Source organism: Brienomyrus brachyistius, chromosome 20 (genome assembly GCF_023856365.1).
Source record: "Brienomyrus brachyistius isolate T26 chromosome 20, BBRACH_0.4, whole genome shotgun sequence".
In the NCBI taxonomy this organism is placed as follows: Eukaryota; Metazoa; Chordata; class Actinopteri; order Osteoglossiformes; family Mormyridae; genus Brienomyrus; species Brienomyrus brachyistius.
The window spans coordinates 784,252-798,759 of NC_064552.1; the positions used below are offsets into that span (position 1 = coordinate 784,252).

The 14,508-nt window shown below is 49.0% G+C and overlaps 2 protein-coding genes across 6 annotated transcripts; one reads left to right on the forward strand and one right to left on the reverse strand.

Moving 5' to 3' along the window:
* The first annotated feature begins 34 nt into the window (after positions 1 to 34).
* casp7 (caspase 7, apoptosis-related cysteine peptidase) lies at positions 35 to 8,263 on the forward strand. 5 transcript variants are annotated; one of them, XM_048987676.1, is made up of 8 exons: positions 358 to 379; positions 938 to 982; positions 1,063 to 1,228; positions 4,586 to 4,725; positions 4,895 to 5,023; positions 5,439 to 5,614; positions 5,876 to 6,014; positions 6,718 to 8,263. In XM_048987676.1, exons 2-8 carry the CDS (start codon positions 952 to 954, stop codon positions 6,945 to 6,947), a joined length of 1,011 nt encoding a protein of 336 aa, XP_048843633.1. In that variant the 5' UTR covers positions 358 to 379; positions 938 to 951; the 3' UTR covers positions 6,948 to 8,263. The 5 variants fall into 5 exon arrangements, with proteins under 5 accessions (XP_048843631.1, XP_048843634.1, XP_048843635.1 ...); XM_048987674.1 differs by lacking the exons at positions 358 to 379; positions 938 to 982 and adding an exon at positions 35 to 317; XM_048987677.1 differs by lacking the exons at positions 358 to 379; positions 938 to 982 and adding an exon at positions 35 to 199.
* si:ch211-28p3.4 (probable E3 ubiquitin-protein ligase TRIML1) lies at positions 8,236 to 13,944 on the reverse strand. Its single transcript, XM_048987673.1, has 6 exons — positions 13,708 to 13,944; positions 13,526 to 13,621; positions 12,745 to 12,954; positions 12,563 to 12,582; positions 12,070 to 12,212; positions 8,236 to 9,096 (listed from the first exon to the last, which is right to left on the reverse strand). The coding sequence occupies exons 1-6, from the start codon at positions 13,723 to 13,725 to the stop codon at positions 8,483 to 8,485; spliced, it is 1,101 nt and encodes a 366-aa protein (XP_048843630.1). The 5' UTR covers positions 13,726 to 13,944; the 3' UTR covers positions 8,236 to 8,482.
* Between the last annotated feature and the right edge of the window lie 564 nt (positions 13,945 to 14,508).

Sequence of the window (14,508 nt, forward strand, 5' to 3'; positions counted from 1 at the left end):
TTTGGCTGCTTACAAAGTCTCGTCATTGTTACGTTAAGTTTGTTTTTGCGGAAGTTCGCTCAGCTTTCGCATCTTTCGTTTTCTCCCTTTCGGTAAATTTACCGTAAATGGCCGTAAAGCGAAAGAGAAAGCAGATAGTACGCAGATTGCTGGTAGTGTGCGTCCGCTGGGCACATAGCGATTTGGGGACACGTGAATAGTAAGTCGTGTCGTTTCCGCCTTAACCCCAGTACTTGGGTCATGTTATAATGTGGGTTTCTCGTTCTGTATGAATCTTTTTGTCGTAGCGGACAGGCGGAGCGTGTTTTACATAACAGGTAAAAGCACCATTTTATTAGTCATTTCCGACACTGGAGAGGAAGAGCCAGGGTGATATTCTGTATGTATCGTAGATCAAACTTAATAGATTACATGACATGTGTTTTTTGTTGTTTAGAAGATGAGATCACTGATTACCATGAGCTGTCAGTGTTAATCATGTGTGGATTAGATTGACACACGAGTATCTCCCAGTGACTCATCGCTTAATGTAGTCGGAATGGCACAATAAGTATTTTAACAATAATTCTTAAATTATAAACGCTTACGATCATTTTATTATATTATCAATCCGTGTAATGAAGTGTAATGAAAAAGCGTAATGAATCAGTGTAATGAACAGAAGGCAAACTGGAGGCAGACCCCGTGTTGCGGGAGACGAGGAGTTTCATTAACAAGCTTGGTGCAGACAAAGCCAAGAGAGAGGTCCGAAATAGGGGGGGACGTTTGGGACGAGAAGGGGACAGGGGAGGTGGATCGATGGAGATGGGTCAGTCGGGGGGTCAGGCGAGGCAGACCGGATCATGGGGCAGAACAGGCAGCTTGGGAAGGCAGCAGAGGCAGAAGGCCGCTCCGTAATGCTCCTGAACATGGCAACAATACTTCGCATTGTTTGCAGAGGACCATTCGTGTATGAAGCGGAGCGGATCAGGGGAGATCGAGGGTATTTCTGATCACCAAAGATAGGACTATTTTGTTTCTCAATCCGTATTATTCAGAATTCATTTAAACTTTCACATGCAGGGATAATGGCGGACAAGACCAAGGTTAATCCGGCTGAGGAAGGCCCGGAGGTTGAGGGGATCTTGGAAGATGAAGAGAATTTAGAGGACGAGAAACAGCTGGAGGATCTCGAGGACGAGACCGACGCTAAGCCGGACAGAAGCGGCAGGTTCCTCCTGTTCGGGCGGTAAGTTTTTCTAGTTTTATAAGCACCCAACACAAAGGTACAACAGCAGTGTCTCGTCGGGCTCTAAGCTTACATACTCTCTGCTCGCCAACATCGACACTGTACTTTAAATGGACAGCCAGCGTCGGTATAATATGTAAAGGGGTATTTAATGTAGCCTAATATTTAGGAAAAGTAATAATAATCGGAGGCTGATTTTTTATGAATTAAGCAATTAGTGTACATTTGTTGGATGCGTGGGTAGGAAAGGTACGACCACGGAAGACAGCTGTACTAACCGGCTCCGCTAAGGTGCATTTACTTCATTGAAGTACCACTCCGCGCGCAGTGCTTACAGACCGTGCAAGGCAGTCTCAGTACAACACATTCATCCGTCCTGTTAACCGTCCGTCCGTCCATCCATCCACTCACCCATCCATTATTTTTATTATAACAATCAAATGATCAGCTTCATGATTAAAATTGGTAAAATTGTTACCTCAAAGAGAAGTTATACCTTATTCAAAATGTTGGCTAAACCTGGTAGGGTGACCCCCTAATCCACTATGATATACTTAAGGTTTTACAAACTACTTTAAAACTGAAAGGCTCCTGTGTTTGGCTAAATTGCTGGGCTCGTCTTGTGCTTTTTCCGGTTTATTTCCACGAATGAAAGACTTATACGGCTGTTCGGTATTAACATTAGTGACATCATGATCACCAACCCTGTCATAGCCATAGCTCATAGTGTCCCCCGGACATGGATTAGGTGTCACCCTCAAACCTGGTGACGCACTCTGCAAACAGACGTACCACAAATAATTCAGGTACGACGCTAGACTTGTCGCAACCGCGCTATACCAGCAGAAGAAACACCCCGCATCCACAAGGGGGCGCTGCGACCTTTCAAACGCGTAATTTACACAAACCTGTTCGGAAACAGCAGCTATTTCAAAACTCATGCGGCTCAAAACGTGGGAATTTTTGTTTGTTCTTAAAACCAGTTTATTATTATTAGCAAAGATGCACTCTGTTATCTGGCCCTCCTGTTTTCCCTGACAGAAATCTAAGCTGTATTTCAGCCCTAGTGTCTCTGTGAGCATTAAGAGAGAGATGCTTTGGTCCTGGCATGTGCATCACAGACAGATACCCTTGCAGGTAGATTGTGGAATCAGGTTCACAAAGTGCCCTCCTTATTATAGAGGCTGCAGTATTAAGAGTACAATGGCAGCCTCCAGGGGGCAGGGCTTTGTAGCTGAGCTGGCTCCCCCTTCAAGTATGTGGGTGTGGCTGTGTGCATATGGGCAGGGGTGCATGTGCTGTTCCTGGTGCCCTTCTAAAAAAGTGTCACTTTGGGGTCTCTCCAGATGTGGCGTGAGCTGATTGTGCTGGTTAGCAGCGGTGGGGGGGGGGGGGGGGTGTGGAGTTCGTGTGAGCAAGTGAATGGCCTTCAGAAAGGTCTGGCAAGAGAGAACCTGCTGACTCAGGGCACAGGGGGCCCAGGGGGCCCAGAGGAGCGACAGGCACTGCAGTACAGCGTGCAGGAGGGCTTGGTGCCTGGTGAACGCAAAGCAGATGAAAGCCAGGACAGCAGAGCACGTTCCCATGGAGCCAGGAGTGCCAGTAAATGACGAGGTCAGGTACGTGCCCGCAGCCTCAGTGAGGAGAGAGTGCGTGCGGTTGTTGGTAAGAATTAGGGTCAGGGCACGATCAGTACTCTCCCATGTGTCACTGTCACTGTGACCTGCTGGGTCACTGTGCTGGGGGTCAGGTCTCGAGCAGTACTCTCCCGTGTGTGACTGTCACTGTGACCTGCTGGGTCACTGCGCGGGGGGTCAGGTCTCAAGCAGTACTCTCCCGTGTGTGACTGTCACTGTGACCTGCTGGGTCACTGCGCGGGGGGTCAGGTCTTGAGCAGTACTCTCCCGTGTGTGACTGTCAGTGTGACCTGCTGGGTCACTGCGCGGGGGGTCAGGGCACGAGCAGTACTCTCCCATGTGTGACTGTCACTGTGACCTGCTGGGTCACTGCGCTGGGGGTCAGGGCACGAGCAGTACTCTCCCATGTGTGACTGTCACTGTGACCTGCTGGGTCACTGCGCTGGGGGTCAGGGCACGATCAGTACTCTCCCGTGTGTCACTGTCACTGTGACCTGCTGGGTCACTGCGCGGGGGGTCATGTCTTGATTAGTACTCGTTTCGGAAGAAAAGTCTTAAGTCGTCTTGATCTCGCGAGGTTTTTGTACCATGTGACATGGTGACATTCTGCAACGCCGGCTGAAGTCGGACAAAAAAATCTAACCATGATGCATTGCGTCAGGACCAGAATGCATTCCATTAAGCCAGCGCTGTAAGCGGCTGCATGAAGTCTAACGCACCCATACTTACACTCTGGAAATCGCATCAAGGTAAATGTTATTAGCCCAATAAATCATGAAAAACGAGGTTTAAAATTTTCTACATGAAGTGCTTTCATACAGTTAATGTGTATGATTTAGTGTTTTGCGCTATAGTATAGGCTGAAACCTGCGGTTATTATCAGAAACAAAATGCGGTAAAGACAAACTTTAATATGTGTATGCCAATGAATTTTAGTTTCAGTATTAACAGGAATGTTAAATCTGCATTTGCATAATTTCAGAAACTGACAGTTATCAAAATGCATATTTTTTTTATCTAACTGAAATGTTCATTTGAGCTAATGCCAATAAGAAAGTTATAGCCTATGTTTATATGAAACGTGTGTACTTACTGCATTTGATATATTTTAACTATATATGGTGCATATTAGAGAATGATGCGCCTGCTTTGATTTTGCCACCCCAACCCTAAGAAAATTTCTCGAGATCCGCCCCTGCCCCCAGCCCTAGCAGGGGGGTGGTCAGCCTATAGAGCAGCCTAAGGAATGTCCTTTTAATGCCACGTGCGATGCGTGGATGCATACGACTCCCTCATGGCTGATCCTGAGCTAAACCCGGCCAGAGGCTCTCTGCTCTTCAGCCTTGGGGACCTGCTGGCATTCTGCAGGTATCTTGGCTAGCTTTGGAGATGCCATGACCTAGAAGGCCCAGACTATCACACTCCAGGGGAGGGGGGCTCACCTTATACTTGGTGTGGGAGGCTCAGAAACAGCCCCACCATTTCTGGGCTCAGGCAGCGGGGGGGGCATGCAGGGGCACATTAATGCATAGGTTATTAAAGTTGGTCAGTCAATTGCCAACGTTGCTGCTTAGTTGTTGATGCGGCCACTGGAATAATGCACACCAGCCCTGCTCGTCGGTCACTGTGACAGCGTTTCGGTGGCCTTCGTGTTGATTGGTTTTCACAGACGTTCCATGAATCCCTCTATCACTCCCTTCGTGTGTTTTCCTCACCACAGGAGGAAGAACAAGGATGGCCAGCTAGGTAAGCAGGGCAGCAATTCCAGGATCATTTGCCCTGACTTTCGGTACGATATGAACCACTGTCAGCTGGGGAAGTGCATCATCATCAACAACAAGAACTTTAAAGCGGAAACAGGTACTGCTGTTTAATTTACATCTATATGTTTCTTATAACCACTTATTCCAAGTGAGTGAGTGAGTGAGGGAGGGAGATTGTGGACTAATTCTGCATGAGTGCACTCAACATGGCACCGCCTTCAAACAGCCCACGGGTCCACTTGACACCAACATCTTGTGTGTCGCAGGGATGAGTGTGCGGAACGGCACTGACCGGGATGCTGGGGAGCTGCTGCAGTGCTTCAGGAACTTGGGCTTTAATGCCTGTGTGTACAACGACCAGACGTGCAGCCAGATGGAGGCGCTGCTGAGGGAAGGTGAGCACACACCCTGCCGGCGTTTCTCATTCACACTGCAGATTTCTGTGCAGGCTCTGGCTCACTGCTCACACTGCTAACAGACAGTAACAATAGCAATCCATGACTAAGGGTTTATAGCTGACGAGGATGACACTTACTGAATGGTGGTTAATGTTTCTTTTATGTTGATAATATCAGTCCTTTGGAACTACCAGCTGGGCAATCTTGGTATTATTCAATTAGAAGGCATGGTTGAGACTGTGACCTATTTGTACATATGGACAGATACCTTGGGATATTCAGCCATAGGTCCTTTGGCTTGTGAAGCACTCTACATAGGCCACGCCTTTACCATGTGACACTCTGTGCCTTTGATTGGTCCAGCTTTATCAACGGGTTTGTTGGTTTGTGTTGGTTTGTGTCCCCCGACCAGCTTCTCAGGAGGACCACAGCAATAGCTCCTGCTTCGCCTGCATCCTGCTCACCCATGGTGAGGAGAGCTTGGTCTTTGGCACAGACGGGCTCATGCCCCTCAAGACGCTGACCTCTCTCTTCCGGGGGGATGTGTGCAGGAGCCTGGTGGGCAAGCCAAAGCTCTTCTTCATCCAGGTTAGCGGAAAAATACAGGCCCCAGGTGACTACATGTTCCAGAATCCACTTATGTATACCATTACAGAAGGTGGGTCAGTGTGGGCACAGAAAAGAGACTACACTTCCCAGAACCCTTCACTTCCACATTGCGTTGGAGCACGTTCCGCCTGAGTAGTAAGATAAGCGTGCTGCAGAGTCACTTCCCCAGCCTGTCACTTCTGTTTGCAGTCTCTATGTGTCTGCGCACCATTTTGTCCTCACTTCCGTTGGTGGTTACAGGCTTGCCGAGGTTCCCAGTTTGACGATGGAATCGAGACGGATGCCGGGCCCCCAAACGACACACTGGAGACCGATGCAAACCCCAGAAACAAGGTCCCTGTGGAGGCCGACTTCCTGTTTGCCTACTCCACTGTGCCAGGTAACCCTGTGTCAGGCACGTGCACTCCCCTCCTCACCACCCTGACGGACACGTGCACTCCTCTCCTCACCACCCTGACGGACACGTGCACTCCTCTCCTCACCACCCTGACGGACACGTGCACTCCTCTCCTCACCACCCTGACGGACACGTGCACTCCTCTCCTCACCACCCTGACGGACACGTGCACTCCACTCCTCACCACCCTGACGGACACGTGCACTCCTCTCCTCACCACCCTGACGGACACGTGCACTCCTCTCCTCACCACCCTGACGGACACGTGCACTCCTCTCCTCACCACCCTGACGGACACGTGCACTCCTCTCCTCACCACCCTGACGGACACGTGCACTCCACTCCTCACCACCCTGACGGACACGTGCACTCCACTCCTCACCACCCTGACGGACACGTGCACTCCACTCCTCACCACCCTGACGGACACGTGCACTCCTCTCCTCACCACCCTGACGGACACGTGCACTCCTCTCCTCACCACCCTGACGGACACGTGCACTCCTCTCCTCACCACCCTGACGGACACGTGCACTCCCCTCCTCACCACCCTGACGTACACGTGCACTCCACTCCTCACCACCCTGACGGACACGCGTGGTCCCCTCTCTGCCTCCACCATGGTCACGTACACACACTCCCCACTTCCCAGACACTGACCCACAGCTCTCTGTGTGTTCCCCAGGTTACTACTCCTGGAGGAACCCAGGTCGAGGCTCCTGGTTTGTTCAGGCACTCTGCTCCGTGCTCAAGGAGTTTGGAAAACAGCTGGAGATCATGCAGATCCTCACGCGCGTCAACTACAAGGTTGCCACCAGCTTCGAGTCCTGGTCTGAGGACCCACGCTTCACCGAAAAGAAGCAGATCCCATGTATTGTCTCCATGCTGACCAAGGAGCTGTACTTTCAGGGCTGATCTGGAGCCTCCAGTGCTCACGCCATCAGGGATGATGCCATGTGCTGTGGATGTCCTCATTACTCTTTGTACCTTGGGAATTTTCAGATATTTTTGGACCATCAATGTGGGATAACCAGTGTGGGAATTGTGCCTTAAGTGTGGGATTTCATGTGTAAGCACTTAATATTCAGCAGGAATTCCGGTCTTATCTGTATTTGATAATCATCTGCCATTTACTGTCTGAGCCCTGACAGACAGAAGATTGCAGGTGTCTCTGTTTCTGGAACCTTCCACCAATCGTATGGTTTTTAATGAGTTGCTACTATTTAGCTCCGCCTGGGCCTCACGGTTATGGGATTATTGCATAACTCAAATTTTCTCAGAAAATGTCAGAGCCCTTTGGCATGACACACTAACAGCGAAGTGGACAGCCCCCACCTCTGCCCCCCACCAGTCCATAAAGTCGGGTCTGCTGATTTGCAGTGATTTTTGGTGTGCGCTGCATGTGTACATTTCCACGTATTACAGATACATGCTTGCCAGTGGAGATATAAGCACATGACTGGGAAACTCGCACCCTGCCTAGTGACACCTCACTGTCAATCATAAAAGTCGCCAAATATAAACAGCGGGCAGCCCTTTGTCACCCGCGTACTGACACCATGCAGCCGGTCACGCGTGCAACATTACTGACGTTCCTGGGGAAACGGGGGGGGGGGGGGGTCACGCCTGCGACTGGACACCCTTACGGCAGATGTTCACCAAGCCAAAGCCGCGTCTCTTTCAGTGTGACTCCCAAAGACACGCATTGCTGGGCTTAGCTGCTCTTATTCGAAGCTCAGGGTTATTTCATAGCCTAACTAGAACCGGAACCAGCAGCTAAAATGGGCCGTGTGACCAACCCGCTTTACTTCACATACTCTGTTCTCTCCAGTCCTGTTCCCTTTTTTTTTGATTTTCAGATATTTTAATATTTGTCTGATGATGATGATGGTGTGACGATGATGATGATGATGATGATGATGATGGTGTGACGATGATGATGAGATGATGGTGCTAAGATATTAAGATAAGATAAGATTCTGAGACCTTGAAGAGCGGAGAGGGAGATTTCTAAACGGAATCGGTGGAATACTTGACAGTGTTTACATGGTCTCCCTCAGGAAATATATCTATTGCTGTGAAGCAGGCAGTTCCAGGGAGGGAGGGGTCCCAGCAGCAGGATCACCAATGGCAAGACCACCCCAAGATTTCTAAGCTGGGGGGTTTGTTTGATAAGCTTGTATGATAACATAAGAATGCAAGCTCAATAAATGTGTTTTATTACAACAGGACGGGTCCTGCCGTGATGAGTTTATTGTATCCTCCAGTCCTTCATACACAACGTACACAAACCGATCAGGAAATACAAATTCAGGCAGCTCCTGCAAACACCACTTCCTCGTGAATGTACACACACAGCGATCCACATGGCAGAAACAGCCTTGGGTATAAAAAGCTTGATAAGAACTCAGCAAATTCCCTGAATGAGGACCGGATGAACACCTGATTAGTCAATGAGTGGGCGGAGCCTGTTTGGCCTCGGGTGCCAGTCTTTGGGTGGATGCAGCTCGGCGGGTGCTGCAGATGCGGATAGGCTTGTAGTTAGTGCCCTGGTGGTCATGGCCGGGGCACACGGCCAGGTGGAGCTGCTCAGAGAACGTTCCGGCACAGAAAGAAAAGAGTGGCGTGATGCTACCATCTGTGCCCACGAAGGACACCAGGCCCCCAGGGAAGCTGCAGAATACCCCCACCCGTTCAAAGCGGCGTGTGACGGGCAGCTGGTGGGCGGCACCCCCATGCCAGGCTGTGTACACCCCATCAAAGAACTCGAGACCCCAGGAGTGAGCGCCTCGGCCCAGCCAGCAGGCTTCCGCCCGGCCCTTTCGAGGGATGCTGGGATAGGCAAGGCCCAGCTCCCAGTAGGTCTTCCCTCCCACCTCTACCTCCCAGTAGTGTCGGCCATCACCGAAGCCACACAGGCTGAGGACGTTGAGTGTGGTGTCGAAGCGTATGGCATGTTCTGGCACTTCCTGCCAGGTGTCCGTGTAGGTGGCTGCAGCACCGTCTGGCGAAATCACAAGCTTGGGGTGAGCGGAGTCCGGGTCCAGCTGCACCTCGCTGCTGTCTGGGAATGGTCACCATGGCAATTGAACAGAAATATATAACCATTTAGCAATACGATGCGACCAGAAAACCTGAAACATACCACACGCAGTTCACACATAGTAACAGAACATGGCTATGACTCCCCGTGTTGCGGCTGGGATGCCAGTACCTATAGTCTTATTGTGACCATGGCAGTGACCACAGGCTAACTCCCACATGTGACTCACTGTAGTAACAGGAGGCTAACTCCCAAATGTGGCTCACTGTAGCGACTGGAGGCTAACTCCCAAATGTGACTCACTGTAGTAACAAGAGGCTAACTCCCAAATGTAGCTCACTGTAGCGACTGGAGGCTAACTCCCAAATGTGGCTCACTTTAGCGACCACAGGCTAACTCCCAAATGTGGCTTACTGTAGCGACTGGAGGCTAACTCCCAAATGTGGCTCACTTTAGCGACTGGAGGCTAACTCCCAAATGTGGCTCACTGTAGCGACTGGAGGTTAACTCCCAAATGTGGCTCACTGAAGTGACTGGAGGCTAACTCCCAAATGTGACTCACTGTAGTAACAGGAGGCTAACTCCCAAATGTGGCTCACTGTAGCGACTGGAGGCTAACTCCCAAATGTGGCTCACTTTAGCGACCACAGGCTAACTCCCAAATGTGGCTCACTGTAGCGACTGGAGGCTAACTCCCAAATGTGGCTCACTTTAGCGACCACAGGCTAACTCCCAAATGTGGCTCACTTTAGCGACCACAGGCTAACTCCCAAATGTGGCTCACTGTAGCGACTGGAGGTTAGCTCTGTAATGCATTCTTGATAATTGTCCAGCCAAGAACTGAGACCTTAAATCAATGTTTTTCTGCTAACCCTTCTCTTTCTCCCACTTCTGACTCCCTACTAGTGAACTTCCTTTTCATTCACTTTCAGAATTATTCCTACCACTCCTGCTTCTATTGTAGAACTAATCTTGAAACCGAACTCATTTTCATATCAGTTGTCAAGCCGTCTTAACACTCTTTCAGCTCCCACTTCCCATTTTGTTCACCGTAGCCTTTATACGAGTGTTGATCCAACCTGAACCGAAAATGCTGCTGTTATACCTGTTCTCAAAAAATTTGGTTTGGACTCCACATAGATAAAATTTTACAGACCCATTTAAAATCTCCCCTTTATGGCTACGATTTTGAAAAAAGGTTGTTGCTGCTCCATTTAAAGATCACTTATGTGCTTGTAATCTTTATGATCCATTTCACTCAGGATTCACTCTCCTACACAGCACTGACACGACATTGCTCATGGTGGCTAATGATAGTCGTGGCTGCAGACTCTTGGGCAGCCAGCCTACGTCTCCTCCTCCATCTTAGTTTTGCATTTGACACTGTACAGTGTACAATGTCTTTGAGACACTGGTTTTGCTGGTGCTGCTCTTTCCTGGTTTGCATCCTAGCAGCCATCAGCATTGTCTATCCTTCGCAACGTTAAAATCTGCCATTGCTGTTCTCACTCAAGGTGTCCCCCAGGGTCAGTTTTAGGTCCTAATCTCTTCGTGGCAGGTCATATCATTCATTCGGCGCTATGGTCTCAGTTTCGGTATAAACCGAGACAGAATACCTCTCGACATGGCATTTTTTACCCTCTAGACATGTAAAAATACCTGTCTTCAAGCATGACATAATGACATAAAGCTTTGTTACAGCACATGCGAGCAGCTACGCACATTTCAGAACATGTAACACACAATATTATAGGCATGAGCTGATGATGTGCTCCTGACTAAATTCTGACAATACGGTACGTCATGCTTACATCTCTACTACGGTATCTGACCTAAGATCTATATCAGAACGTATGCTAGTGCATAATGGGTCACTGTGCAGTGAATTGCATTGTGAACAGCGAGGCATCTTTCTCCCTACAGCATCACCAAATCAGTTTGAATCCTGAGAGCAGCACTCGCCTGATATTAGTTAAATCTTGGGTTAGTGTCAGAAGCACTGCACAGCTTAATATCGCGCTTTTATGACACATTCGCATGGAAACATCGAAGTCGGCATCGTTAATGTTCTGTGCAAATTCAGGAAAAATAAGTTGTGTAGGAAGTGTGCAAGAAGTAATTTATTGTATGTATTGGAGTTTGCACAGATCATATATTTAATGGGTACTTTGATGAAGCGTCCTTATTGGTTTACGTCAAAGTCGCTCCAAGCTTAAATGATTCTGGTGAAACGTGCCAGTAAAAATTCCATGGACACATGATTAAAGCGTGTAGGTAAGCATGTGTGTTCCATAGCCTACATCATGGATATGTTCATAAAAACATATACAAATAGTGTAACTGTTTATATAGTTATATATGGAGCTGTCCTGGGGCCTGAATTCCAGGTCAGAAATTCAGTCCAACTTCGTCCCTCACTACTTTGCTCCTTTTACTTCAGCTGCTCTGAGTCAGACATATAATTCAGCGTATCATACAAAACAATGAACCTCGTCATTGAAATTTTCACACATTTTGAGCGTCACTGGTGATGATTAATAGCCAAAATATCATATGGCAACCAACATAATGCATTAGAGACGGAACACTTTGCCCTTGAATAGTGAAGCATTAGCTTTTGTATGTCTCAGGAGTGAAAGACCTTTTTTTAACATGTGCATTTGTAGCTGGCCAACGCAGTATGGAAGTAAACGTCGACACGGCGGTTTTAGTCGTGCTATTCTGACTCGCAGTTTATATCCCGATGGTTTTCAATAGAGTTTTCATTGTTGTGCTAATGACACAATTATGTGTAAGTACCAATATAGTCACCTCCATACCACCTGCTTCACTAATTAACTGCCTTAGTGAAGTCAAGCACTGGGTGATATCTAATTTCTTACTATTGCTGTCATCTATGTGTGTCATGGAGAGCAAGATGGGGTAAGAACAAAGAGATTTTCCATGGGGATCAATAAAGAGTCATTATTGTTGCTGTTACTATTATTAACTCACAGCTCTGGAGGAGTTTTGTCGTGACGGGAGTCTGCGATCGGATGAAGAGGAGCAGGTTGTTGGCCATCCCCAGGACCTGGTCAGCCTTGAACTCATCTAGTCGCACCAGGTCAGGGTCACAGACCTTTAGCACATCTGCTAGTCTGGGAAAGAAGTTGGTGTTTATCCTCCCTGTGAAGGAGCGGGGAGGCGCCCGCTGGAAATGCCCTGCTGGAAGCGCTTACGAGAAGGGGATAGAAGCATGCAGAATATGCAGCAGGCATGCCTTCCTTTACTTCCTGCTCAAGCAGGATTCCTACAATTAGTGGCGATGAGAAGCACGGCATATCCGTATTTTTTGGGCTTTTCCAGAAGAGTGTACCATGGTTTAAAGCTACGTCTTAGTTTTCTGCAAGAACCCAGGAGTCGGATGAAAATGAATCAGAAGATTAGAATGAGTCCCTGAAGACCGTGGCGCGGCTCCCAGCACAGGGGCAGCACTCAGCAGCCTTACCTCTCTTCTGTCTCGGAGCTCTGGGTGCAGAATGAAAACAAGCACAGATTTAAAGGTCAACGGTCAAAAGTGACAGGTATGTTTGAGGAGCACAAGCAGGAGGCCAGCAGTGGAGTGAGCCAGCACACGCTGCCGACCGAACCGCCAGCAGGAGATCTCCGTATCGAGGAGACTGTCAGTACCTGCTCCAGATGTGTGTCCAGCTGTGATAGCTGCCGCTCAATGTCCTGGGCGAGCAGGCAGCACCTCTCGGTCAGCTCCTCAATGGTTCTGTTGGTGGCTGTGGCCTCCATGTCCAGCTGGCTCAGAGTGATATGCAGGTCCTCCTCCAGAACCCTCTTCATGTCTTCGTATTTCTCCTTTATTCGCTCTTTCAGAGCTGTGGACTTTTTCTGCAGGACAGGACCACACAGAACTGACTGGCAGAGAATAGCAGGGATGGGGTAGAATGGACTGGAGCAGATCAGAATGGAGTGAAATAGAATGCACAGAGTATTAATAACTAAGCTAGTTTGTTAGCTATAGAAAAAAGCACAGCACCCACACCAGACCCCTTCTCGGTGCTGCAGGTCCATTCATTACTGTCTTTTTATTGCGCACTAAGACAAATGGAATTCTGAAATGAATGATATGAGCAAGTTCAAGTTCAAATAGACACAATGAGAGCAGAGTGAATGGAAATATCACAACCAGAGACAGTTTGGGATTCTGCCTAGAAAGCTGTGACCGACTATTATACAGTGTAATTGTGGTTGTCCTTGTCTCCTGATCCCAAACACAGACGAGAAACATCAAGGAACCGTAGTCATCTGAGATATTGATCCATATTTCACATCTCCTACCCTCAGTCACATGATGCCCATATACTGGCTGTGGCTGAGACACCCATGGCTCAGTGTATTTTAGATGTTTCTCCTGGCCAGGGAGCGTTTGCAGCTTACACTCACGATGCTGCACACTTACAGTGACCTCCACCTGCTTGGCTGCCAGCTTCTTCATTCTGCTGAGGACGGCGTCTCTCTGCTTCCTCAGGCTCTCCTGAGGGACTGCAGGCGTTTCCTGAGGGAGGAGAGAACGTGAAGGTGACCACGCAGCAGGCAGCAAACACTCTGAAGTCACGTCGCAAAGCGGCGTCGAGACGCGACCTGGTGCGGAGACTTCATGGTCGGCTGTGTCACTGGGTCTTTCCTGGTCTTGATGGACTGTGGTGTCACTGTGGTGTCACTGAGGCACTGGGTGACTCTCCTAAGGGACTCTCACCGTCAGGCATTTATAGGACAGCTCACTGATGAAACAGATGCCAGGATGAGGTCTTTGGGGGAGGTGAGGGGGCGTTTAGCATGTGAGCCCCCCCCAGCTCAGCGATCCACAACCTCGGCATTCCTTAGAGCTCAGAGAGCGAACACCTCGTTGTGGCATGGCTGAATACCATTATTTATAGCTGTGTTTGGGGTCAAAGGTCATGGGCCAGGAGATTGCTGTTCTGTGGGGTGGGGGCATTCAGGGATCACGGCAATCCCATTGGCGGTATTAATAACCGCTGCTACTCAGCCCAAAAGTCTCTAGTCACATGGCCGGCAGTCACATGGGACACAGAAGCAATAAGGGAACCCTGAGAGGAGCCATCGCTGACAGACAGTGACACGCGGGGGCCAGTATTCTGGCAGCGTCATCTGAGGCCTCCTCTGTGTCCTACATCAGCGTGGGCCAGCAGAAGAGCTTGTGAGTGGGCTCTGATGGTTAGATGTATTACAAGGCATATGAACAGGAATCATGTGCTCAGTCACCAACACAGCAGGACATTTACAGTATTTAAGATGGGGAATCTGAGTCATCGTTTACCAATGTTCAGCCACGTTGGCGTTGCGCTTTCAGTCTGTATGGTGCATGAGTAGGAGTTCCCCAGCTGTCTCAGTATAACATGAACATAGCATGAACATAGATAT

Excerpts from the sequence above, each read along its gene's own strand:
- casp7 (XM_048987674.1), top strand. The coding sequence starts at position 269 with ATGAATCTTTTTGTCGTAGCGGACAGGCGGAGCGTGTTTTACATAACA. Across the intron at positions 318-1,062 it reads GAGCGTGTTTTACATAACAG|GGATAATGGCGGACAAGACC; the intron begins GTAAAAGCACCA and ends TTTCACATGCAG. Across the intron at positions 5,615-5,875 it reads CAAAGCTCTTCTTCATCCAG|GCTTGCCGAGGTTCCCAGTT; the intron begins GTTAGCGGAAAA and ends TGGTGGTTACAG.
- si:ch211-28p3.4 (XM_048987673.1), bottom strand. Across the intron at positions 12,583-12,744 it reads TGGACACACATCTGGAGCAG|AGCTCCGAGACAGAAGAGAG; the intron begins GTACTGACAGTC and ends TTCTGCACCCAG. Across the intron at positions 9,097-12,069 it reads GACAAAACTCCTCCAGAGCT|ACAGCAGCGAGGTGCAGCTG; the intron begins GTGAGTTAATAA and ends GACCATTCCCAG.